This window comes from Peromyscus maniculatus, chromosome X (assembly GCF_049852395.1).
Source record: "Peromyscus maniculatus bairdii isolate BWxNUB_F1_BW_parent chromosome X, HU_Pman_BW_mat_3.1, whole genome shotgun sequence".
NCBI classification, from domain to species: Eukaryota; Metazoa; Chordata; class Mammalia; order Rodentia; family Cricetidae; genus Peromyscus; species Peromyscus maniculatus.
In genome coordinates, this window is record NC_134875.1 from 81,621,132 (window position 1) to 81,648,997 (window position 27,866).

Consider the following 27,866-nt stretch of genomic DNA (forward strand, 5'->3'; position numbering starts at 1 on the left):
ACAGTCGTGTCTTGAGGTATCCTGTATTTTCTTTGCCAACATTAGCTGATTTAGCTCTCTGCTGACCTTTGCCATTTTCCTCTGATCCCAACTATTGCTTTTATTCCTCACGCCCTGGTCCTCCCACTTGACACCTAGCTGATAGAGACCCTTATTCATGTGGGTTCAGGTCAAGTGGTACCCAACTGTAAGGCAGTAATACGGGAAAAATCAAGAGTGAGTACAGCCGTAATAAATATATAAAAGAGGTGAAAGAATCAGACTATGAGACTGGCTAAAAATAAATAAGTAAAATGAAAAGTTTAACAAAGGGAAAGAACAGGAAGGGCCAGGAGTAACTCTGGGACTGCCCTCTTCCTTCAGATGCTTCTTTCGCTCCTGCTTTCCACTCCTTGTAATGTGTCACTAAAGAGCTTAGAAAAGTTCTCTATTTTTATTTTTAAACACTTCCCTTGGCTCCCTAAAGAAGGTGCTGTAAATTTAAAAACATGGGAGTATGTAGGTAACAGTTTAAAGAAAGAATATCACATATGAGGGCCAAGTGAGTTTCCACAGTAGATCTGCACTGTGGAATTTGATATACGAGATTGCTTCGACCCACAGCATAAATATTATTCAGTTGTAATTCAACATCTCCATAAACCTGGACAGTTTACTCCAAAAGAGAAGGGTGTGTGTGTGTGTGTGTGTGTGTGTGTGTGTGTGTGTGTGTGTGTGTTAGAAAAAGAAAATCAAATAATAAAGATAAAAAGCCCTGAGCTCGAAGAAGTATGTCAGCTCTTAGATTACATTCACTTTGTGATGCTTCAGAGAACAAGGGAAAAGTTTCTTTCTTTATTGATGCAATCATAAAATCACCTAAAATGGCTCCTACCCATTTAGCTGAGCCGAGTATCGGTACTACAGCAGGGGATTTTGCAGACAAATGGAGGAAAAAGAACACAGTGGGAATGCAGTGGCGGCAGCTGCGCCGCCAAGTCAGGAGCCCGACCCCAAAGGGATGTGCCGCCAGAAACCCGGTGCAGAGCCCACCAGCGATATGTCGACCTACAAGGAGGCCACACTGGACAAGGAATACTTGATGGACTCCCTTTCTGCAGGCGACATGTACCCTATTGCCTTGCAGGTGAACTTCTGCAGCTCCCAGAGCAGTCAGGGGTGCCGGGGGATGCCCACCCAGTGAAGAAGCAGCTGGTGGTTCTGGTGTAGTTTCTGACAACAGAGCTGGTTGTCTGCCCGGCAGCCCAAGACATCCAGTACCAGACAAGAACGACCCCAGTATGTCTAAGGAAGACCTGAGTCTCAGTGGCCAGTTTCGTCTTAAACTCCATGGGCCCCACTGTAAACCCCTGCCAGGACTTCTTCAGCTATGTCTGTGGGGTCTGGATCAAGGCCAACCCCGTACCTGATGACCACTCACACTGGGGGAGCCTCAGCAACCTCTGCAAACAGAACCAAGCCATCATAAAGTGCTTGCTCACAAGTTCCACTGCCAGCTTGACCAAGGCCCAAGGAAAGCCCAAGTGTATAAGCATGTGTGTAAGAACAAAATGAGGATTGAGGAGTCCAGGCCAAGCCCCTGATGGAGCTTATTGAAAACACTGGGGCAGGACTATCACAGGACCCTGGACCAGGGACAGTTTTTGAAGACATGCTGCAAATGATCACACCCCACCACCTAACCTCACCCTTCTCTATGGCAGTGTGAAGTCCAAGAAAGCCAACAGCAATATGATCCAAATAGACCAGTCCAGCCTCAGCTTGTCCTCTTAGAGACCTGAACAAGGTGGAAAATAAGAAGGTGCTGACTGAATATCTTAACTACACAGTCCATGAGGGAAGCTGCTGGGCAGTAGGAATGAGGACTCCATCCAACCCCAGATACAGCAGATCATGGACTTTGAGATAGTGCTAGCCAGTATATCACTATCTCCCAGGAGATGTGCCAGGATGAGGAGCTCATTTACTACAAAGTCACAGGAGCCGAGCTGCAGAGGTTGGCACCCCCATCAACTGGTTACCTTTTCTCAAAACCATTTTTTTAACCCGGTAGAGATCAATGAGTCCATCATAGTCAACAACAAATAACACATGGGACAAGTCTCTATCCTCATCAACACCACCAACAAATGCCTGATGAACAGCTACATGATGCAGAACCTGGTACAGAAAACAAGCTCCTTCCTGGGTCAGTGCTCTCAGAACAGTGATAAATGCGTGTAGGTCATATATGGGTCAGAGAAGACCTGCCTCCCCTGATGTAAGTTTTTATTTTGAGCCCCATGCTTGTGAAAGCGACCTCCACTGAAGACGGCAAGAACATAAGCAGTGAGATAATCTTGGAGATCAAGAAAGCATTTGAAGAGAGCCTGAGCACCCTGAAAGTGGATGGATGAAGACACACAGAAAATGGCCAAGAAAAAGGCAGGTGTCATCTACAACATGATAGACTACGCTATCTTAATCATGGACCCAAAGAAGCTGGACAACCCCTGACCCAGGTGCAGAAGTCACTGTATATTCAAGGCTCCCTTCCTAGGGATGCTGCTCACCTGCCATGGTGGCTCTGCTGGTGCCGACTGGAGGAAAAAGGCTCTGATGTCCCTGACTGGGTCCTTGCTAAGCCCAGTGAGGAGGTCACCTATGTCCAGAGTTGGCCAACAGGCAGAAGAAGATCCCAAGACCTCCCTCAAAGGCACCATCTCAGTGGGGATGTGGTTTCAGATTGTGGAGCTCCTCCTCCCTGCTTCAAGTTGAGCTCTAGTCCCAAAGCCCGTTTCCAGATCTGACTTTTCAACATCTCATGGAGAGTCACAGACACCCAGCTCAGGAAAGTCTCCAACAAAGATCAGTGGAGTATGACCCCCACCCACCCACCAAAAGTGATATTGTGTTTCTAGCTGGAATCCTGTAGACACCATTCTATACCCACTCTGCACCCAACACCTTGAACTTCGGTGGCATTGGTATCATCCTGGGCCATAAACCGGGAATATGACAAGGATGGGAACCTCCAGCCCTGATGGAAGAACTCATCAATAGAGGCCTTCAAGCAGTAGACCAATGTGTGTCGCAATACAGCAACTACATTGTGAACAATCTCCACACTGCTGGGGAGAACTACCCACAATGGGGGCCTCAAGGCAGCCTACAGGGCTTGCCAGAACTGGATGAAGAAGAATGGAGCTGAGCAGACACTGCCTACCCTGGATCACTCCAACAACCAGCCCTTCCTGGGGCTGAATTCTTCCTGGGATTTGAACAGGTCCGGTGTGCTGTCTGCACACCTGAGAGCACCCATGAAGGCCTCAGTACAGACTCCCACAGCCCCCCTGCTTTCATGTCAATATCAAATGGTCAGCCCTGAAAACATATATACAAGTAACATTATACAGACTGAGCAGGTTGTATTTAGGAATTTTATATATATATATATATAATTAATGAAAAAAGAGACCATGAATTTGAAAGAGAGCAAGGAGAGGTATATGAGAGTGTCTGGATGGAGGAAAGGGAATGGAGAAATGATGTAATTATATTAGAATCTCAAAACTAAAAGAAAAAATAAAAATAAATGGATTTTTCAAGGAGAAATATGAATTGTGTGGTTCTCAACCTTTCTAAAGATGCAACCCTTTAATACCATTCCTTGTCTTGTGAGAGCCTCAACCATAAAATTACTTCATTGATACTTCATAGCTATAATTTTGCTACTTTTATAAATCATAACGTAAATATCTGTCTTTTCCAATAGTCTTAGGTGAATCCTGTGAAAGGGTCTTTTGACTCCATGGGGGTCACAACCCACAGGTTGAAAACTGCTGCTTTAGAGTTTCTTTGTGATCATTTTTATGTTCCCATTCTTAATATTTTTTAAAGCTGTATGATTGGATATTTAAATATTTTTTTCTTTTTTTTTTTCTGGAGCTGAGTACCGAACCCAGGGCCTTGCACTTGCTAGGCAAGCACTCTACCACTGAGCTAAATCCCCAACCCCTTAATTAAGTATCTTTTGTACTTAAAATATTATGTAGGGGCTAGAAAGATAGCTCAGTGGTTAAGAGCACTTGCTGCTCTTGCAGAGGACCAGAATTCAGTTCCTAGCATTCATGTTGGGTGGCTCACAACCTCTTGTAAATCCAGTTCTGGGGATCTGTGCCCTCTTCTGGACACTATGGACACACACACACACACACACACACACACACACACACACACACACACACACACAATTTTTTTTATTCTTGTCTCATATATTCCATCCCGACCGTAGTTTCCTCTCCTTCCTCTCCTCCCAGTCCCCCCTCTTCCCCTCTTCCCCAGAACCACTCCTCTGCTTCCCTTCACAAAAGTGTAGGCCTCCAAAGGACATCAACCAAACATGACATTATGTTGCAATAAGACATACCATTATATCAAGGCTGAACGAGGCAGCCCAGTAGGAGGAAAAGGGTGCTAAATGCAGGTGAAAGAGTCAGAGACACGTCCACTCCCACTGTTAAGAGAACACCAAGCTACGCAACCATAACATGTATGCAGAGGACCAAGATCAGACCCATGCAGGCTCCCTGATTGTCACTTCAATCTCTGTGAGCCCCTATGAGCCTGGTTAGTTGATTCTGTGGGCCTTGTTCATGTTGTGTCCTTGACTCCTCAGGCTCCTACAATCCTTCCTGCTTCTCTTCCATGAAATGCCTTGAGCTCTGCCTAATGTTTGGCTGTGGGTCTCTGTATCTGCTCCTATCAGTTGCTGGATGGAGCCTCTTTGATGATGACTGGGCTAGAATCTGGTCTATGAGTATTAGGAATAATTTCATTGACTTTTTTTTCAATTGTGTTTGGTTCTATCCTAGGTCTCTGGGCTATCCAGACTCTGGTTCCTGACCTTCCAGGCAATATCAGGTATGAGCTCCCTTTTGTGTTGTGGGTCTCAAGGTTGGACCAGTCATTGATTGGATTGTCCTACAAGTTCTGTGCCATGTTTACCCCAGCATATCTTTCAGGAAAGACAGATGGAAGGGTGAAGGTTTTGTGGCTGGGTTGGTGTCCCAGTCCCACCACTGGATGCCGTGCCTGGTTACAGAAGATGGCTGGTTCAGGATCTGTATCCCCCATTACTAGGAGTCTTCACTAGGGTCACCCTTGTGGATACTAGGGAGTTTCCATTGCATTAAGTGTCTACCTCATCCCCAAAATATCCCCCAATTCCAATCATTTCTCCCTCCCCCAACCTGATCTCTCCTGTTCCCATCCTGGCCTGCCCCCAGTCCACCCGCAAAATCTATTCTGTTTTCCCTTCACAGTGAGATCCATGTATCCCCACTTGAGCCCTCCTTTTTACTTAGCCTCTCTGGGTTCGTGGATTGTAACACAGTTGTCCTTTATTTTATAGCTGATACCACTTTTGAGTGAGTACATACCATGTTTCTCTTTCTGGGTCTGGGCTACCTCACTCAGGGTGATTTTTTTCTAGTTCCATTCATTTGCCTGCAAATTTCATGATGCCATTTTTAACAGATAAGTAATACTCCATTGTGTAAATGTACCACATTTTCTTTTTTTTTCTTTTTTATTAAGAAAATTTTTCCATTCATTTTACACACCAATCAAAGATCCCCCTCTTCCCTCCTCCCAACTCTCAGCCTCCCCCTCCCAACTCACCCCCCACAGCCACCCCACAAGAAGGCAAGGCCTCCCATGAGGAAGCACATCCAGTAGAGGCAAGTCCAAGGCCCTCCCCCTGCCTCAAGGCTGCACAAGGTGTCCCATCATAGGTAGTGAGCTCCAAAAAGCCTGCTCATGCACCAGGGATGGGTTCTAATCCCACCGCCATGCAGATCAAGCTACACAACTGTATTGCCATGCAGAGGGCCCAGCCCAGTCCTATGCAAGCTCCTCAGCCATTGATCCAACTTTAATGAGTTCCCACTAGTTTGGTTTGGTCGTCCCTGCATGTTTCCCCATTATGATCTTGATGCACTGTACCACATTTTCTTTATCCATTCTTCAGTTAGCATCTAAGTTGTTTCCAGATTCTGGCTATTATGAATAAAGCTGCTATGAACATAATTGAGCAAGTGTCCTTGTGGTAGGATGGAGCGTCATTTGGGTATATGACCAGAAGTAATATAGCTGGATCTTGAGGTAAATTGATTTCTAATTTTCTGAGAAACCACCATATTGATTTCCAAAGTGGCTGTTCAAGCTTATACTCCTACCAACAATGGAGGAGTGTTTACCTTGCTCCACATCCTTGCCAGCATGAGCTGTCACTTGTGTTTTTTATCTTAGTCATTCTGACAAATGTACAATCTGGCTGTGACATCTGTCAAACCCAATGATTGCCAGGTTGATTTGGCTGATCTGGCTGACTAGGCAGGTGTCCCCTTCCTCGTTCACCGCTCCATGTGTGCCCCTTCAGAAGCCACACTACACTGAAGAGAATGACCTTCCCTTGATAGAAGAGGACCAGTCTTTGGTTAAACATATATGAGTAGTTGCACTCCCATGCTAGAACCTCCAAACAAGCTCTCAAGGTCCATACACACCTTTTTTAAATTTTAAGGGATTAAGTACATATTTCTAACCTAGATCCTTGAAATCTTGTGATGTATCAGAAAATAGAGTTACCAGGCAGAATTATGGATTAAAATGCTATCTGCTACTAACTTTCTTCTGCTGACTAGAATTTGACTGGGAAAAATGGTTATAGACAAGGCTAGCTAGACTGGCCTGGAATACCTTCTATGGACTTGTCTGGTACAACAGTACTGTCTTCTTGTTTCATTTCAGTCTCTGACAAAACCTGTAGATTGCCTACCATCAGTACCAGTTTCCTGGTTGATTGCCCATTTTCCACTGTGACATCTACACCCAGGTTAGCTTCATTATCCATGTGGGACCTGACAGTTTTAATATTCACCTGCTTTATTCACATAAACATATTGCATAAAGACTTTTCTGGGGTTACTCTGGCCTGAAACCCATCTGCTTACATTGTTCTTTTTACAACAACTATTTATTAACTTCTCTACCTCTTTCTGCTGTATGCTGACTACTTTCCCTCACTCAGTCTCTACAGCACATTTCTATAGTTCTGCTGAAGGCCAATATCTTCTTTCCATTTCTATTTCCTGATGCCTGATTCTTGAGATTTTTGCTTTATTTTTTCAGATTGTACACTTGAACTTTATTTCCTAAACTACCTCTTTGCTTTTTTTATGACAAAGTCTCACTCTATAACCCAGACTAGTCTCAAACTTGTGATGATTGTCCTGCATCAGTTTCTCGAGTATTGGGATTACAAGCATGACTTACCATGCCTGGCCTTATCTCCTTACATTTGTCTCTACCACTACCACTGATCCTAAAGTTCTTCACAACTTAAAGCTCTGTAGTGTCCTTCTGAATTACTCCACAGCATAGTTTCAGGATATATTATCTGCTATATCTTCTTATACGTACCACTTTTGGCCCAGCATGTACTGTTGCCCAAATTCTCTCTCAGCTTTTCATACCAATCAACATCATTTTAAAGCAAATTTTATAGAGTACACACCACACCCTAAAACAGGCCCTTTAGAGATAAGCAATATCATATAGCCTTTTGGGTAATACTAGACATTAAAAAAGTGATGGGTAAACATGAAAGAGAGCAAAGATTTTTAATAGCCCAAAGGACAGAGACTAATTTTGTTAGGAGTGGTAAGAGTTAAGGAATGTGTCAAAGTACAACAGACTAGGGAAAAGATAGAGAGGTGAAAGAGAGGATGGGAAAGAACTGAGAAAGGGAAAAGCATGCCTGGCAAAGAGAATCTCCAATGTAAAATACCTAGAAGAAAAAAAACACATATTAAGAGAACATAATATAGGTTGTTCTCCACAAACTGATGGCACTGCCTCCCTCATTGCTGAAGACAACACCCACACAACTCATTGAACATGGAGAAGTTGAACTGGTGCCTCCACAGAGCCTTCGCCCCTACATTCTAGTGTCTTTGGTACAGGAAGTACTCTGCATAATAAATACCCAAAAAGAAATATCAACACCAACCCGTCCACTGACCATTTGATCTACAATTCTGTTCTTTCTGCAAGATATGCTAGGGCAATGGTGATATGAAGCTTGTGGGAGGGACCAACCAATAACTGATAGACTTAAGGCCACTCCATGAGATGAAACCCACACCTGACACTGCCTGGATGACCAAGAACCTGAAACTAGATGGCCCAGGGATGATGGGTAAAACCAAATACTACTGATCTACTAAATAACATAGCAATAAAATGGCTCCTAATGACATTCTGCTATACTCATAGATCAGTGCCTTGCTCAGCCATCATCAGAGAAGCTTCCTCCTGTAGCAGATGAGAACAAATGCAGAGACCCACAGCCAGACATTGTGCAGAAAGTGAGAGACCTTGGAACACTCAGCCCCAAATGGGATGTCTCCATCAAATCCTTTCCCTGAGGGCTCAGGAAAACTTGTGGAAGTGGAGGTGGAAAGATTGTGAGAGTCAGAGGGGATGGAGGACATCAGGAGAACAAGACCTTCTAAATGAACATGACTGAAGCTCATATGAACTCACAGAGACAGGCAGCATGCACAGGGCTGGAATGTGTCTGTACCAGGCCCTCTACATAAATAATACCTTTCAGTTTAGTGTTTTTATTGGATTCTTGAGTGTGCAAACAAGTGGATCTCTGATGCCTTCTCTTGGGTTCTTTTCCTTTTGTTTGTTTTGTCCAATTCTGGTGTGTTAATTTTGTTTTATCATATGATGTTACATTAGTTATAAAAAGAGAACATAAAAAGAAGAATATTTAGAATATTGAATATAAAAAAGTAAAAACACAGTAAAAAGGAAATAGGACTTAAGAAGTTGAATTATGATTTAGAAGAACATTATATGCAAGGCTAATAGAACATTTTAATACCAGTCATCGTACCTATGATTTTATAGCACCTCCTTAGATGATAGACTGGAATGAGAGATCCAGGAATTTTGTGGAAGTTCTTTAGCCTGGACTGTCTTTCTCTCTACTCCACTTCCCTACCCACAGCTCCTGAAAGATCATTTTTCAAGATGAATCTCAAATGCTCTTGCTTAAAGTGAAGCCCTTCATGATTTCTCTCCTCTCCATAGGTAGAAAATTGCATTATAGGTGCCCATAGAAACATAGTACACTCTTCTGGTGTACTATGCCTATATTAGAATTTGTTCATGTGCAGTTTCTCTAACTAGATATAGAGTACCTTGAAAACAAGCTTCGAGTCTTATTTGTCTGTCTTTTCCACAGTAGCGCCTGATAAAACATATAATCATGGATAGCATTGAGTCTATTTGTGAACTGGTTTAAACCGGTGTTCCAGCAATTGATACTACTCAAACTCCAATGACTTTGTCACAACTATGTCATTACCTTGTTTTGTTTTTTTTCCTTGGTTGGGAAAAGCAATGGATCCCCTACCCACACTGACACACACACACACACACACACACACACACACACACAATGCAACTAACACAAATACTGGTATGAGCCATCTACACCCTCAGACACAAGTCTTCAAGGCCTCTGGAGAGTAACATAACAACCCAGTGAGACAGAGTCAGTGAGCCTTCCTTAGGCCTAACCAAAGGGAAATGAAGGTAGAAGGGCATGCTTTCCCAGTTTTGATTCAAATTACCTGTCTCCAGCTAATGTTATTCCAATGCACTTCACTGTGTTATTTACTATTCTTACAAAAGTGCTAATCAATTTGTACTTAAAATAGATTTTTTTAAACCTTGCCAAATTTGTTGTCATAAATGTCTTATCAGTGGGAAAAAGCTAACACAAGCTCAGGGTTGAGGTATAAAAAATTATATTCTCTCTCCAGAATTATTGTTGTAAACAGCCAAGATAGATAGATAGATAGATAGATAGATAGATAGATAAGAAAATTAATGCATTTAGTTTTCTATCTTAAAGTTAGATTTGAAAAGTCATAAGAAATTACTAAAAAATTGCTTATAATTTACCTTTTTAATTCTAGAAAATAAGGACCTAAAGTATTGATATCATTAAATGAATTCCTTTTTGAAAGAAAATGAGAATTACTAAAACCAACTTTACAAAGTGGTTATACATCAAAATGAGATACCTTTTGTAACTATATCCAGCCAGAACCTAGTACATATTCATTGTCTTTCCCCATCTCAATTCACCAAGCCCCCACACCTTACTCTGAATTTCTTTGTCTACTGCCAAAGTATATTTCTCCTCTGTTATCAGCCTTATAACATTTTCTTTACTTCTATGCTACAAATTCCGGGTACTGGTTTTTTTTTTGTAGTTGTTGTTAAAGGAAAGATTTTTCTGTTAAAGGAAAATTATGTCCTGAGAGAAGTAATATCCCAGAGTAAAGTTAGAGTTGTTATACTATGTCCTGGAATAATAGTCTCGTCATGTCTGACACGATTGGATAATTGTTGATACTTATAAGTGTATTGCTCCATTATATATTTCGTGGAACATTAATTCTTAGCAATAATAAATACTTGTATGAAGCAGTGTTTCATTATTATGTTTTCCTGAACAGAGTACAAGTACAGGTCAGTAACACAGAAATTTGTAATTGTATAGCCTTCTTTTGGGCAGAGGTTGAAAATGGTAAGAAATGGGAAGAAAACACTTTGGATTTTAAGATTAAAATATCTGTTTTCTTTATCAAAGTTCCGAGTTATTCTCATGGATTTGCCATTATGTTCATTATGACATTAGCTATCATAGTTCCTCTGTGTCTTGACCTTTCTGGTACTAAAAATAGACTTTCTTGAAATTAACTATAAACATAAAAGACGAGAAGACACTAAGGATTGAAATCTACAAATAATGCATTTATTTATTTATTTGTTTGTTTGTTTATTTATTTATTTAAAATATGTCTTAATTGAAATAGAATTACATCACTTTTCGCCCCTCCCGAACCTCCCTCCAGCACATCCCTCCAACCTCTCTCATGTCCCCACCACTCTCAAATTGATAACTTCTATTTCTTTATTATTGTTACAAATGCATGTGCACATGTGTGTGTGATGCACAAATATAAATAAATACAACTTGCTGAGTCCATTTTGTTGTTTGGATGTATATAGTTTCAGACTTGCCTTTCTGTATTGGACAACCAATAAGGAAGTTTATACATGGGAGAGACTAATTCTCCTTCTCCAAGCAGTCATTAATTACTTGTCATTCTTTGTCTAAGGATAGGACTCCACAAAAATTTTCCCTTCCCATGTTAATATGTCCATCTCAAAGTGGAAGCTATGAGCCCTGATACCTGTCTCTTAGTTCAATTGACCTTTTACTTTTTTGTACAGAAGATTTTGGTTTCATGAGATCCCAATTGTTAATTGTTTCCTTGGTTATGTTTACACCTATGGAGTGGGGGGTATTCATGCTTGTGTGTGCATGTGTGTGTGTGTGTGTGTGTGTGTGTGTGTTGTGTGTGTGTGTGTGTGTGTGTACCTATTGTGAATGGAATTCCTTAATATCCTTATGATTTTCTGAATTTCATTGTTCATTCTCTTTTCATTTATAATTGCTTTAACTTTAATCATTTAATTTTTAATTAATTGCAATAATGTTTGCATTAACTTTTTCTTCTGGCTAACTTTGCTAGAAGGTTATTAATAATACTATTTATTTTTCCAAAGAACCAGCCCTTTGTTTTATTCTTTTAATTGTTTTGTTGTTACTGTTGTTCCTAGTTCATTAATTTCAACCCTTATTTTGATTATCTCTTCCCATCTTTTGCTTTTGTTTGTTCTTTTTGTTTTTAATTCTTACTTTTCAATTTTTATTAAGAAATTTTCTACTCACCCTACATACCACCCACAGATCCCACCTCTTCCCTCCTCCCACTCCCCAGCCCTCTCTCCCAAGCCACCCCTGATCCCCACATCCTACAAATTAAGGTCTCCCATGGGAAGTTGGCAGGGCCCTGCACACCAAGCCAAGGCAGGTCCAAGCCCCTCCCCGCGGCACCAAGACTGCACAAAGTGCCACACCACAGGCACCGGGTTTCCAAAAGCCTGCCCATGTACCAGGGATGGATCCCAATCTTTTTCTAAGACTTTAAGGTGCATCATTAAGTTATTAATTGAAGATATCTCAAGTTTTTATATAAGTACTTAACACTGTAAATTTTCATCTTAAGGGTGTCTTCTCTGTGTCCCATAAGTTTTGGTATGCTGTGTTTTCATTTTCATTCAATTCTATTTATTTTATATTCCCTTATTGATTTCTCTAGGGACTCATACATCATTCAGTAGTATATTGTTTAACCTCCATGAGTTTGTGTACTTTCTGTGATTTCTATTACTGTTGATATCTAGCCTTATTCCGTTGTGATTAGACAGAATATAGGATATTATTTCAACTTTCCCGTATTTGTTAATACTTGTTCTGTATCCTAGTATGTGATCAATTATTGATAATTCTATGGGCTGCTGAGAATATGTATTCTTTAGTAGAATGTTCTATAGATGTCTATTACATCTATTTGATTAATGATATTGTTTAAGTCCAATGATTTTCTGGTTGTTTTTCTTTATTTAGATTAACCTGCTTGTGGTGACAATAGAGTATTGAAGGCACCCACTATTACTATGTCAAGTCTCATCTGTGATTTTAGACCTACTAATGTGTCTTTTATGAAATTTGGTGCACCTGTGTTTGATACATATGTTTAGAATTGTAATATCCTCTTGGTGGATTTTTTTGTCTAGTATGCAGTGTCCTTTCCTATCTCTTCAGACTTGTTTAATTTTTAAGTCTATTTTGCAAGTCTGTGTCTGCCTGTTTGTTAGTTCCATTTGCTTGGAATACCTTTTTTCATCCTTTTACCCTGTATCTGTCCTTGATGCTGAGGTGTGTTCCTTCAAGACTACAGGAAGATGGATAGATAGATCCTGTTTTATAGTCCAATATATTAATCTCTGTCCTTTTAATTGGAGAAATTGAGACCTTTAATATGACACTGTTCAGTTATTATTGAACAGTGTTTATTAATTTCTGTTATTTGTTGTGACATTGCTGTTTTCTTATATCTCTTTTGATTAACTGCCCTGAAATTGCTTATATTCCCAATGACTTCTTGAGTGTGTTTGTCCTTCACTTTAGACTGACACATTCCTTCCAGTAGACTCTGTAGAACTGACTTAGTGGTCATAAATTCCTCTAGTCTATTTTTATCATGGAAAGGTTTTATTTTTCCTTCAATTTTAATTGATAGTTTTACTGAATATGATAGTCTGGGTTGACAATTTTGGTCTTTCAGAATTCGGAATACATATTTGCAGGACCTTCTGGTGTTGAAGTTTCTGTAAAATAATCAGGTATTATTTTGGTGGGACTGCCTTTATAAGTGACCTAACCATTTCTTCTTGCAGTTTTCAACACCATTTCCTTAGACTCTGTTTTAGCATTAACAATGTCTTGAGGATTTTCTTTTCTAGCTATGCCTATTTGGTGTTCTATAGATCCTTGTACCTGGCTGGACATGCCTTTCTCTAGGTTTAGGAAATTTTCTTCTATCATTTTATTAAAAAATATTTGCCATGCATTCACTGTGGTATATTTCATTTATACTCATAATTCAAATATTAGATTTTTCATGGTATTTCAAAGCTCCCCTGTGTTTTGTTCATTTTTTTAATTCTCAAGACCTTCATTGAGTGATACAATTCCTCTTCATCTTCCAGTCCCAACACTGTTTTCCACATGATAAATTCTGTCAGTAACAATTTCCAGTGGGATTTTTAATTTGACTTACTAAGTTTTACATTTCCAGCATCATTTCAGATTGGGTTTTATTTAACAATTCTTTTTCTTTATTAAATTATATTTTCATATCTTGAATTGACTTCCACATTTCATTCAGCTCTTTGTTTGGTTCCCTTAGAATATATACCAATCCTCTTTGAGTTGTTTGAACACAATTTTAATCATTCTTTTGAATTCTTTGTCATGAAGATCTCACTCATTTTCATTAGGGTTCATTACTATGAGATTGGTAATGGTTTGGGGACGGGGTGTTATATTTACTGATTTTCTGTTGATGTGATAAAATGCCATGACCAGGGAAACTTATAGATGGAAGAGTTTATTTGGCTTATGGTCCCAGAGGGATAAGTTTGTCATGGAGGAGAATTGTGACAGCAAGCAAACATGGTGGCTGGAGCTGAAAGCTGAGAGCTTACATTTTTGAACTGCAAGCAAGAAGTAGAGATAGTTAACTCTCTAAAACTCTCAAAACATGTCTCCAGTGATGTACTTCCTCCAATAAGGTCCCTCCTGAACATACCCAAATAGCCCACTAACTGGGGACTAAGTACTCAAATATCTGAGCCTACAGGGGACATTCTCATTCAAACCACCACAGGGGGACATGTTCTGTTTTTTCACTTTTGTTTCTGTACTAGAATTTGTGCACCTGAAGTAGTTTGTTAGTTGAATCCTTTTTTTCTTCAAATCGCCTTTCTTGTTTCAGTGTGGGCATATACAACATCCATGAGAGGATTAAGCTATAGAAGGTTGAGGTGTTTTGTTTTGTGATACTGGTATTGGAGCTGAGGGCTCTATCACTAGTCCTCTTTTGAGAGCCCATTTTTGTCTCTGTAAACAGACACCATCCAAGGGTCAGTATAACCCTTGTTGGTCCTCTCCTCTGCAGCCTTCTGGTGTAGCTCTCCCCATCTGTTGCTCTGGACAACCTGTGGTTGGGGGCAAGAGCTCTCAGAAAGCTAGGTGTAGTCAGGAGGTCTATGTCATATAGAGAGGTAGGACTTACCTACAAATTCTGGAAAACACTGGAGAAGCAATTTATAGGGTTGGAAGTAGTGGTCCTAGTCTGAAGTGTGAGAATGGAATATCCTGGAGGAACTAAGTGGCCTGGAAGCATGTGAAAGCAAGATCCCAGAAGAGCAGGAAGTCCCATGAAGTTAAACAGTGAAATCTACCCAGTCTCAGAGGAAAGGATACTCCATAGAGTTGGAAGGAGAAGGGACTACCTGGGAAGATAGGGAAAGGATATTACAGAGGAGCTGGTTGAAGCTATAGGATGGGAAGGAGCAGAGTCAACTGGTGATACAAGAAAGGGAGTTCCCAGAGTAGCCATATAGCCTATGGAGTGGAGAAGAATGGGCCTATCTGACTACACCGGTAAAGGAAGTCCTGGAGGAGCAGGACAGGTCTGTTGGAAGAGAATGAGTGGGTCTACCTGGTGGGTACCAGAAAGATAAGTCCCAGAGTCAGCCAGGCAGGTCCGTGCGGTTAGAAGTAGTGGGCATACTTGGTGCCTCATAGAAGGAATGTCCCAGAGGAGCTCAGCAGGCCCTGTTTTATTTTGCTTTGTTTTTGAGTCAAGGTCTCACTATGTTGACCAGGCTGACCTCTAACTTGTCCCCACTACTGAGTGCTGATATTACAGGCATGTGATGGCATATGGCCTTAGTGTGTGCTTTTAAATAAAGGGATGAAAACTTGAAAGCTTGTCTGGGAAGAATGTTTAGGGATAGAGGTTAGCTGAAATGAGTAGGGATTTATGGAGTGGCACATGATGATCATCTTTATCTCAAGTAGACTCATCTATCATTTTCAATATACCTAATACCCAAGTAAGTGGACAAAAATGAAGAGCTATAGATGTTTGTACTGTGTCTTAAAAGCACCACGCAAGGCTGCAACCTTTTCATAAAATCTCGATCTTACTTACAGTCACATTTTTAAAATCTTGATATGTTTTTAGAGTAGAGGAATGGTGATCAAAATTCCATTGAAGTCATATAAATCAAGAAACTAAGGACTCCTCTATCCCTTTCAGTTTTAGAAATCAAAGTTTAAGACATAGAGAAAATAAGTGTGATATATAGCTATAGATATGAATATAGATGCAGATATAGATATATAGATAGATATACATATAACAAAAAATGAGACCATGAATTAGAGAGGGAGTGAAGCAAGGAAAGAGACATGGTAGGAGGTGGAGGAAGGAAAGGGGATGTAGGGAAATGATGTGATTATATCTTAATAATAAAAATTTAAGTATGATGTATATGAATAATATATGTGAATTGGTTTGTCTTTAAAGAACTTGTGGTCATCAAAGTAGAAACAAAACTAATTTCCACATAGATACACATTATTGAATGTTATCCTAGACTTTGCATATTTCCTAATTGGGCAGCTGTAATTAGGCTAATTTTGTACACTTCCCTGCTTCCTCCAGTTTGGGTTTTGAATAGTATAGTTGTTGATAGGGAATATAAGTACCTTATATAGTAGATGTGAACTATGAACCAAAACCAGCAGAAGTGATGAAGCCAGTCTAGAAAACAGATCCCAGCAAGTGTTTTTAAAACTCTATAACTGAAATAACATGTAAAACACAAAAACTGAATGACTAACATTGTATATTTGAAATATGCAGGTTGGACGGCATTTGAAATTGGGATGAAACAGTAAGAGGCTACATTCATGGATAACCAACAAGATAAAGCTATTGCTGCCTCAGCCAGTGGAGAAAACAGTCTGATTAATGGAGTCAAAGAAAATGGTAAGAGAGTTTACTTGTATACTTAATGTATATGTATACATTATCTTTCCTGGTAGTCTTTTTTTATTATTCATGTGGATTTTCAGTATACAGAAACTTGAGACAGATTGAATCCAAAATATAATTAAAGTTGATGTAAATCTAAACTTTATTCTACCAAATCTTTAACTGAACTAGAAGAATCCCTGAGAGTTCTCAGATAAATCACCTTGCTCTGTCAAATCCATCTGCTAAATGGCGTTCCTCAAAATTACTAGTAAATTACAAGTATGATGTGAAACTTTTGTAGACACACTAGGAACTTTTCTAACATAAGTTTTCAAGAACAGGTATGTGTCTCATAGCTAAAACCATGAACAGCACTCTATGCAGTTTCCTTTCTGAAAGCTTTGACTTTCCAATTGATCCATCAGTCCAGTTTTTTCATCATTTCTGAGGGGGCTCTATCTTTTCCTGAAGAAGAATCTGAGCCTAAAAATGGCTATTTGCCACTTGTATGAATGTTCAGTATTAAATCGGAGTTGTTTTTACTAGTGTTTAGGTGGTAATAAATAAAGCTAGAGAAAAAAAGGCTATGATATCCAAGCATTAGAAACCGACCAGGGAAAGGAACTTGATGAGCCTTATCTAAGACCCTTACCTTTATTCCTGCCTTTTTCCCCTTTTTCTCTAGACTCAGAGGACCAGGATGTGGCAATGAAGTCATTTGCAGCTCTAGAAGCTACTACACCAGTCCAACCTATCCCAGTGGCACAAAAAGAGCCCTCGATGTTTCCTAGGGATCTCCCACCTCTGCCATCTAAGAAGCCGTGTGTGCAGAGCCCTCCATCTCCTTTGGGCCTGATCGAAGCACCTGATCATTCTGCTAATAGTGCTTCTGTGAATGCCATCTCCCTCACATCTGGAGTTGCAAAAGGCCTGAATACATGGTCACTGCCCAGTGAGTGTGAGAAAGCTCCATTTGCTATAATGGAGCCTGCAGGCATGTCAGCTCTGAATGGAGACTGCCTCATGCAGCCAAGCCGGACTTGCTTAGGTTGCTTCATGGAATCAAAAGAAGCAGTAGACCCTGAACCAGGGATCAGTCTGAAAGTCGGTGATCTAAACAGAGATTATGAAACATGTGCAGTCTCTGATATAGGGATCCAGTGCATTAATGCTGGGGAAAATATAAAATATGGAGAGCAGCTGCTTTCAGACCAGCTATTAGGCTTCCCTCTGCATAAATCAAGGGCAGGAGATAGACGAGAAACTGAAAAACCTGACATTGACTTGGAAGATCCAACACAGAAAAGTTATTATGAGGCATTACTGTTAGATAAGTGCAATACTGAAGAAGCTTTACTGGCAAATTCCAATCAGGACTGGGGTTACTTTGAGACTTTTATTAGTGAGAGTAAGATTGAACTACTTGACCTCTGTTCCAAGAACGAACTGTCTGTTAACCTTTTCTCTGAAGAAGATGTGGATAACTATATGTTCGATGATGATGAGTCAACGCTAGGCAGTGATGTCTGCTCCCTCAAAATTCGATATGAGTCCTTTCAGGACAATGTTCGAGACAAGACCACCCTTCTGATGCAGGAAGATGCCCAATTCAATTTTTTCCCCAGTGTCTTTACTACATGTCCTAAGAGGGAATCTAAGAGTGGAATCCTCAAGCAGAGCAGTGATCTTTCTCAATTCAAGGTCCCTGATGTGAGCATCATCTGGGGAGAGGAAGATAAAAACTTGGACAAGAAGAAAGGCAAAGATGAAATACATGAAGACAAAAGTGTAGAGAAAAAAGATGAAAAAGATAATGAAGAAAAGCCTGAATTAAATAATAAACCATGTAGTGGGCTTGAGGTAGAGCAATTTAAGAACCTAAAGCCGGACCATCTTACTAATTCCCTGGAGACATCAGGGAATTTCAGTGATGACAGTTCCTTCATTGAGGTCTCATATGATGCCATGGGGGAGATCAAAGACTGTAGCCGCTATATGGCTCGGGACACTAATTCTGGAAGCTCATCCTCCCAGCAGAACTATGGGCTGAGAGCCAAGAGAAAAGTCAGATACAGTGAAGATTATCTATATGATGTTGACTCACTAGAAGGGGAAAAAGTAAATGAGAGGAAGGAATGGCCTCCAGGTGGTTCCAAAGAAGAAGATGACGATGAATGGTGTCCCAAGAAGAGAAGAAAAGTAACCCGTAAGGAGCCTCCTGTTATTATCAAATACATCATTATCAATCGCTTTAAAGGTGAGAAGAACATGCTGGTGAAGCTTAGTAAGGTAGATGCCAGTGAGACAACAGTAAATCTGAGTGAGAATCAGCTCAGTAAGTATGCCAAGTTATCACCGTTGAAGGGCTTTTGGCAAAAGAAGAAAAAGCAGAGAAACAGCAACACAGACTCCATCAAAACACCCTTATGCCAAAAGCAAAGTTTTGAACCAGGTAGCTTTGAGATGTCATTCCTGCCACCTGCTCGTAAACGAAAATCTAAGCTTGGCAATAGACACAGGATTCAAAGGATCCAATCCATGGAAACTTCAGCAAGTAGTAAGCAGGTGCCACTCTGCAGTGATCAGAGACAAGCTAGTAATCGCAAAGAAGAAGGCAGCTTGAAAGGTACATCAAAGTCAGCACCTCTTTCTGCTCCAAGCTGTGCCAGTGGATCACATTTACGTGGCATCATAGTCCCTGACTCAGTGAAAGTCAAAACCCAAGACACAGAGTTTAAGGGGCCGGAGAGGAAAGTGCTCAACAAAATTAAATTTAAAAGTGAAGCTAGACTAAAATCCAAAAAAATCAAAACTGGACAAGAGAACAAACCAGTTCAAATGAGCCCTGTCTTAGAAGACCAATCCTCCAAGGCGAATTTAAAAAATGAAGTCATTCCTGGAACCTCAAACAATTCCCACCTGTCTGAATTTCACGAGACAAAGGTGGTTAAGAATTCCACTTTCCTGCCAACCACCTGCTCTTCTGAAATGCCTTTATCTTCTGCTAATGTTGCCACGAATATACCTGTTATCCCTGGAGGGTATTTACAAACACTCTTAGATGCTTCTGACTTGTCAAATAATACTAGTATCTCATACTTCACCAACAATTCTCCAGAGCAAAATGAAGGCAGCCTTGCTCAAACAGAAAAATCATTTGTCCCTCTCCAGTCTGCTCCGGACTGTGTGCTGTCCTCATCTTCTGAGTCTGAGCTGCAACCGTCGTCTCATAACTTCAAACTGGAAGCAAGCAACTATGGAAGTATGTGGTCCAACAAGGCTACATCTGGCCCCCAAGAGTTCATGACTGAAGTCTCAAGGGAGATAGCCACAAATCAATCTAGTGAATTTGAAGCCTCCCAAGTAGTCTCCATGGAGAATAACCTCACAGCTATAACATACAGTCCTGTCTGCCTCAGTAGTGGTTGCAACAAGGTTCTTTATGCCTGTGTGCAGGACACCCATCTCCCATCTGATGACTCTTATCAATTGTGTCACTTTAGTAATGGAGAGATCTGCTTTCCTTTCCAGCAGACTCCAGTCAGTGCAGATGATGATGGCCGGCTCTTTAGCTTTGATTCGATGACTCCCCTTTCTGTCAGTTCAAGCAATTATTGTTCCTTAAGCTTGAAATCCTGTGAAAAGGATGGTGATGATGATATCACCGATGACTTCTTGGCCCACTGCAGCCCCAAACTGGTGATCCAGCAGAGCATTGATGAGATAACACCACTTAAAGAGTCCACTGACCTCCTCGATATCTCCAACTTCACTCCTGACAAGTTCCGCCACTCTTCCCTCTCAGAAATGTCTCCACCAGACACACCCAGTCTTTCTCCTCAGAGTACCAGATGTGAGAATATCAAAACAATGAAAGGATTCCAAGAGGGTGTCCCAGGATCATTGGGCAGCATGGAGAAAATCAAGTGGGACTGTAGTACTCTTTCCCAACAGGTCCAAGCAGATGATGGTTTTACATTAAATAACCATCAGTTTCAGTTCCATATGTTCAATGATGAGGACTCTGTTGGCCTGCTCCAAAAAAACCCTTGCCTGTCCACGTTTGATGAGTCAGCTGGGCAAATTAGTACCAACAACAAAGTGTCAAAATCAAGAAAGAAAATTTCACCTGGCAAGAGTGGGGCTGTGGGCCAAAGTTCTTCTCAGAAAAACACCAGGAAAAAGTCCCCAAAAGCCAGCAACAAAGGGGTTGAAAAGCCACCTAGCAAAACCTCCCGCCAGGTTCCTAAATCAGCAAAGAAAGGGAAATATGTGGCTGCTGTCAATGGAGAGAAAATGCAGATTGGGATTGGCCGTGGTGGGGGCCAGCCCAACAGTACATCCTCTAGTGGAAAGGCACTGACTGAATGTATTCAACATGGTGGTCCTGTTGCCCCTATGAAGATGCCAAGTCAGAAGGGACTTTCTGGAGACTGGGCTTTGGGAAAGGAAAGCAGGCCAGGCTGGAATGACATGAGTGTAATCACTAATACCAACAACCTTCTGGATGATGACCAACGGGAATTTCAAGAACCTTCCTATATCTTGTCCAACATTGCCTCTGGTATGGCAGATGTGCAGAGATTCATGATGGCCTCCATAGAGCCCCTTTGGGAACCCATGGAGCACCAAGGGGAGTCCACCACATTCTACTCCCCTGATTCCAATAGCCTAAAATTAAAAACCCTCAAAATATTAGCTGGGACACCACAAGAATCTAAGAAAAAGGTTAATAATGGGTCATCAGGAGCTACTAAGAATCACAGGTCAATCAAAGGTGTGAGCAAAAGCAATGGGAAAGGAGCAAATGCTGATCCTGGTCGTGCAGACATGCCTGGTTATAATGAGGACTCTCAGTCTGCCTTCTTTGATAAAAAGTACAGTAACATGAGCACTTTAGGCAATAACGGACCAACACACAAAAAATTATATCGTCACAAATCCAGCTCCAAGGCCCTGCGAGATGAGAAATACAAGGGAAAGCGTGTGGAACGAGAACAGGTCCACAAGGAAGAGGCTGGAACAGCTACTTTTGAAAAACTGAGGTAATACTACACCAAAATGGCTAAGATGAGATGCGCCCTTGGCTTTCCTACTACCTGCTGAGCCCAGAGTTCCTCATTTTTCCCTCTTGAAAGCAGAAGTTTGCATGAGAGACTCTTTCCCATTCTCTTCCTTTTTCAAATTAAAAAGAAAAGAAAAAAGTGCATGGAAATCCCTGTGCTTTTTAAGCCACTCAAAATATCGGCAATTTTGTTGTGGCTTGGCTAGGGATAAGCTCTAACCAAGGCTACGTTTTTCTCCTATTCTGCGTTAAATTTTGCTTATTAAGAAAATAGAACTAAAATATGCTCTTGAATGATTTTTGGAATGGAAGGGCTTTGCAATAAAGACAGAATCTGAACAACATAATCAAAAAGTCATCTAGACAAAAAGCCAAGATCATTTAAACAAGAGCATTAGTTGTCAACACATGGCAATTAGGAGTGCTTTCTCTCTTTCTGCATCATACACCATCTAGTATGGTGTCAAAATATGTACATGGTGTGATCCCTTCGTGGGACATACACTAAAACTTGCTAAGATGGTATCAATTCTTTGATTTTTCTGCAGGGATTCCAACTACAATCTCCTAAAAGCAGAAACAGCATTTGGGGTTTTACCTGTGTTTGAAGAAGAGACTCACAATTTCCAGAAAGACATTTGATGTTTGTGTTTTATTTCTTTCAAAATAAGCTTTGTGGTATGTATGTTGACCTGTAAGTGCTTAAAGAAAAAATTAAATTGTGGGAATAAGTCTTTGAAATCAAACTTTAATCTGATGTTCTGTGTAAAAGACTTTAAAAGTCATACAGTTGCACAAGTAGTTTATGCACTGTTTGCCCACAAGGAAAAAATGGAAAACATTGTGCCAAACTACAAATAAGTAACTGTACTGTATATAGTTTTACTTCTATATCAACACTTGGTTGTGAGTATTTGGGGGAACTTGCCCCTGTTAATTTACTAGAAACATTCCAGTGATTCTTGCTATTAACCACCCCCACTTTTGTGGATAGCACCTGTAGATCACAGTGGAAAAATATGTTGTGTTATAAAATTTACCAAAACAAAGGAAAATGTTTGAATTGTGCCAAATTTTCTTACCTCATCTCACATATTTACCCCATCATCAGTTTAGAGCTCATCAGTGATTATTAAATATATATATATATATATACACACTCACACGTGTATGCAATATGCATGTGTGTTTACATACATCCACACATCCACACATACATTCTTTTTAATGTTTTAAACTCTACTATCCTGTGTGGAAACATGAACAGTTAAACAAGGCACAATAAAGATTTATTTGCTCCATCGACTAAAGATTAAAATGTTGGAGAAGCTTGAAGGTCACAACAGCTAAGTCCATCAGGGACAGAGTATGCACATTTACAGAACCTTGTACAAGGAAATAAAACAGCTGCTTTGAAAGTTTGTTTTCCAAAGCAAAATCTGTAGCGGAAAGTAATTTAAAGTGCAAAGTTATATTGCTGATACTTTATATCTCAGTTTTATATATTTTATAATAGCCTGGGATAAATTATAAAATAGCTATAAAATTGACACTAATAATAAATGAAATACATAGATTGCTTTTATTTAAGTAGTTTCCTAAATGTTTTATTCCAGTTTTGTCAAAAGTGCACTCAAAACATGGCTTTAGTGTTCTTTAAATGTTGATCTTGCAATGCCAATGTCATTTTTTAAAATGGCATCTCAGATTGACAAAATTTTCCTTCCTATGATTAAATTCGTATACTATCAGGTAAGCTGAACAATGTGTGGAAACAACTAATTTAGGCCATCTATACATAGTCTGAGGATGACTACTCTTTGATACCATACAATAAACATAAATCTCAAGTTTTAATCATTTTTAAAATCACATTTTTGGTTCAGCCCTCCCTTCCTCTATGTTTAAAGAAACACTTTTTCACAGTTCCAACATTCCTCACTACTAGCCTTTTCTTCCCCTTTATTCACCACTTGACTTCTAACATTTGATCTCTTTTCCTTGCACAGTTAAAGGCCTATGTGCCTGATGACTGATGCATTGTGGCACAGATGAGATAATGGATGTGAAAGCGCTTTGTAGATCATAAAGTGCTATACCAATATAGGGGATTAATATTATTAATGTTGTTGGTTGTTGTTGTTGTACTATTCTTACTAATATTGTTACTAACCTATTAACTTGTGAATATAGAGGCTGGGGTGGGAGGGAGGAGGATAAGTGGGTGGGGGAAAGGGGAACTTAACAAAACAGGGAAGATGTTTCAAAAGAATTTTTTGAATAAAATATGAACAACCTACCTAGTCATTGACACATAAATATATTCACAAACAGAGAAGCAATGTTTTCAAGTAGTCAGAGAGAAATGGAAGGGAGCTTATTATGTATATAAATACACACATTTCCCAGTCCATGATTCCTTTCACCAGCTTACTCTACTACTGACAGCTAGGTAGTAAGATGAACAAGCCCATGATCTAGAGTGTGTGTGTTCATAGCATCAGTCTCTTTTGTCTGTGGGGATGAGTGGGTGAGGAGAAGTCTGTGAGGATAGTTCAGGCACATTCCTGGGTTTTGACACTGTGCAGTGGGCCCTGGAAAATTACTTAGTAGAAAGGCACCAGATGAGACAAGTTTCCTGCCCTACAGCGGCCATCCAAAAGAGAGAATAATCAAACTAGAACACTTTCTTCTGTTTCTTGATACTCTGATAGCTAGCTGTTTGCTAAATGCTATGGCTATTTCCTAGGAACTAGTCTTTGTTTGGTTTTAGTTTTTGTTTGTCCTGTTTTGCAGCTAAATTTTTGCTTGGAATCACCAACTCAGCCTGTATTGTGATCCCCAAAACTCCATACCTTGAAGTCCATCTTGCTGGCTTATAGGAATGGAGTGGTTTTTATGTAACCAAAAAGTGAAAATTAAAAAAGACATAAAGAAAATGTTCTATGAGTATAATGTGTTTTTATAAAAGTAAATATGGGAGCAGTTGTCCCAGATTTTTTTAAAGCATCATGATGTTCAGCTTTGGAGAGTGGAGTAAGAATGGGGTAGGATAGCTTGAAACCCTTGAAAACAGTTTCCTCGTCAGAACTTCATCATCAGTCCTTTGGAGTGGATACTCTTTCGGTTGCTCCTGTGGAGCCCACCAAGGGCCAATCTTAGGGCATGGTTCATATCTTTCTCCAAAGAGAACTGCCATTTTCAAGCACCTTCTTATCTGCCTGCTGTGCATTGTATGTTTTAACATATAAACTAGTGACTTGTAACCAGTCATTTTGTACTGAAACATGACAAGAAAGTGAATTTGAGAAGTGAGCAATAGGCCAAGGCAGAGATGCTTATTATCTTCATTATACTATGCTCTGCATTGCTGAGCACTTAGCATTCTGTTGGTCTTGTCTCAGCTCTCAGAATTCTTTTTCTTTCTGTCACAACATAGTAGGCCAGACTTACTGAAGATCTCTTATTCAACCAACTGCCTTAGTGGAGTGAGGACCAGTATGTGAAAATAGTGTTTTTCCCTATCACTGATTTCTTCAAGTCAAAACTCCTGGACTCGCCTTGATCTGAAATTTCTGACTACTCTCTTTTATCCTCTCCATTCTGAGAAGCTGCTTCCTATTAATGGCCCCTCAATAGAGTCTCCTTTAATCTTTACTTTCCTGGAAATTATATCCTCCATTATTCTTCTTCCTTAACTTCCATCAGTCTTAGAATTTTTATTCTTGTATAGTATTATATTCAGTCTCCCAAATTGATAGTCTAGGAACTTCAGCTAGAGGCTTTCTTCCGGAAGTTTAGAGGGCTACCTTCCCAGTCTTAGTCACTCAACACACACACACACACACACACACACACACACACACACACACGCACGCACGCACGCACGCACGCACGCACGCACACTCGCGCGCAATTGAGAAAAGTTAGAAACTGCTTTCTCTTGAAGATGCATAAGAACAGGTCCAATCTCTTATTGTGGTTAGGTGCTGTACTACATGGGACAAGGGCACAGATGCAATGGCCTAGCCAAGGGTCTAAAACTTGGAGGGTTGTGTTGAGACTAGAGTAACTAGCTTGAACCCGTGACCACTCTCTCTGCCTGTCCAGTGTCTCAGCTCTCAGCTGCTTCACAGATGCTGCTTCCTCACAGCTTTCCCTTGTGGCTTCTTGCTGCTCTGTGCAATTGTGTGTTAAGGCCTTATCTTTTCCTAAATCTTTTCAAATTTCCTGCACTTACTTTGTCGTCACTTCCTTAGCCATCTCTCTGAAGTCCTTGGTGCTAGGTGGGCTTTGGTGACAACATTTTCACCTTCTCTGACTCTTTTCTTTGCTGGGAAGAATCGTTGGGGGGTGGGGAACACAAAGGAGGTGTGTGTGTGTGTGTGTGTGTGTGTGTGTGTGTGTGTGTGTGTGTGTGTAAGAGAGAAGCACAAAGGATGCTTCAAGTGCTGTAATCAGCTCTCATCCTGTGTTATTTCACGTGAGGTCTTGCAGTTCTCGTGAATTTCCATTTTAGTGGGTTTGGATTAGTGTGTACTGCATAAAGGAAAAAAATTGAGCCAAGGACCTCTTAGCCAAGCTTGCTCTTACCAAACTGAACTCGTGTAATGGAGATCCACAATGGATATTCTCTCAGAGCAGTTCTGAGAGATGAAAAGGGTTCGTGCTGAGTGTCTATGCTGAAGAGGGAAACGGAACACTAGTCCTAACTGTTGCTAGAACTAGAAAAGTTTGCTTTCTCCTGTATGACAGAAAAGTTGTCAAATTTAAACAGTTTTCACTTTCATTTAGCGATTTTTTTAATGCTGCCAATCATTACAGAAATATCTCCTTTTATAAAATAAAACTAATGTGAGTTTTGTTTTCTAATCATAAAATTCACTAAGCCAATCATTATATTTAGAAGGCTTAGCACCAAAATCAAACATTTTCATGACAAATAGAGATCTTGTCAACATAATGTAGGCTAGGGACTTTATAAAGATTTCTCAAAGATCCAAGTAAAGGAGAAAAAATTTAGTTGGGATGTTTAATTTGGGATACACTATTATCAGCTTGAGAGTCCTCAACCAGCATGGGGTTATTTTGATGACTACACAGGCTACCATTTAAGGCACATTTTTCACTCAACAGTAAACAGTAGCTACAGTCATGAAGCAGAGATCCCATTGCAGCTATAGGATAGTTGAGGTGTACTCTTGGTTTGAGAATCATAGCTAAATGATAAAACACTGGGGCAGGACACTATAAGAGCGTGCTTAGTACAAAGTTTTAAGGAGTGAATGAGGCTTTTAAAAATCAGTGTTTGGGTGAATAAATACTAAAGAAACACTCACTCATATGACATGGAAAGGATGTCTGTCTATCCAACAAGCTCAGGGCTCTCTGAGTCTAAAGGACAGCCCACTGAAAATGAAGAAAGGTTACCTGGCATGGTGGATCATGCCTGTAATCCTAGGCAGGAGGATTGCTGAGAGTTTCGGGCCAGTCTGGTCTATAGTATGAGACCCAGTCTGAAAATTTTTTTAAAAATTAAAGAAAGAAGGAAGATGAGGAAGGAAGGAAGGAAGGAAGGAAGGAAGGAAGGAAGGAAGGAAGGAAGGAAGGAAGGAAGGAAGGAAGGAAGGAAGGGGAAGGGAAGGGAAGGGAAGGGAAGGGAAGGGAAGGGAAGGGAAGGGAAGGGAAGGGAAGGGAAGGGAAGGGAAGGGAAGGGAAGGGAAGGGAAGGAAAGGAAAGGAAAGGAAAGGAAAGGAAAGGAAAGGAAAGGAAAGGAAAGGAAAGGAAAGGAAAGGAAAGGAAAGGAAAGGAAAGGAAAGGAAAGGGGAAGGAAAGGAAAGGAAAGAGGAAGGAAGGAAGGAAGGAAAGAAGGAAGGAAGGAAGGAAGGAAGGAAGGAAGGAAGGAAGGAAGGAAGGAAGGAAGGAAGGAAGGGGAAGGGAAGGAAAAAGGAAGGAAGGGGAAGGGAAGGAAAAAGGAAGGAAGGAAGGAAGGAAGGAAGGAAGGAAGGAAGGAAGGAAGGAAGGAAGGAAGGAAGGAAGGAAGGAAGGAAGGAAGGTAGGTAGGAGATACTGAAATCATTCTGCCTCTGTGAGAGATGCCTGGTTTTACAGCACAAAAGAAAAGGCTTGAATGGAAACTAAACTAAAGGGGCCTTTTGATTTTTCACTCCCAGGGAGGCAGAGCGCTTCAGAGTCTCACTGGGATA

General features: G+C 40.4%; 1 protein-coding gene and 1 pseudogene across 5 annotated transcripts in view; both read left to right on the forward strand.

Annotated features, from left to right (window-relative positions):
* Nexmif (neurite extension and migration factor) overlaps positions 1 to 27,289 on the forward strand; it is a 150,197-nt gene extending 122,908 nt beyond the window's left edge. For 3 of the 5 annotated variants that reach the window (XM_016009848.3, XM_076562427.1, XM_076562428.1), the window contains 4 exons: positions 4,854 to 4,902; positions 16,482 to 16,607; positions 17,281 to 21,640; positions 22,209 to 27,289. In XM_016009848.3, coding sequence (XP_015865334.2) covers positions 16,529 to 16,607; positions 17,281 to 21,640; positions 22,209 to 22,302 — 4,533 coding nt within the window. In that variant the 5' untranslated portion in view covers positions 4,854 to 4,902; positions 16,482 to 16,528 and the 3' untranslated portion in view covers positions 22,303 to 27,289. Of the gene's footprint in view, positions 1 to 4,853; positions 4,903 to 6,786; positions 6,878 to 16,481; positions 16,608 to 17,280; positions 21,641 to 22,208 lie in introns of those variants that run through there. The other 2 variants (XM_076562429.1, XM_076562430.1) reach the window with 2 other exon arrangements.
* On the forward strand, positions 732 to 3,392 carry LOC102911334 (endothelin-converting enzyme 1-like; annotated as a pseudogene).
* Positions 27,290 to 27,866: the final 577 nt, after the last annotated feature.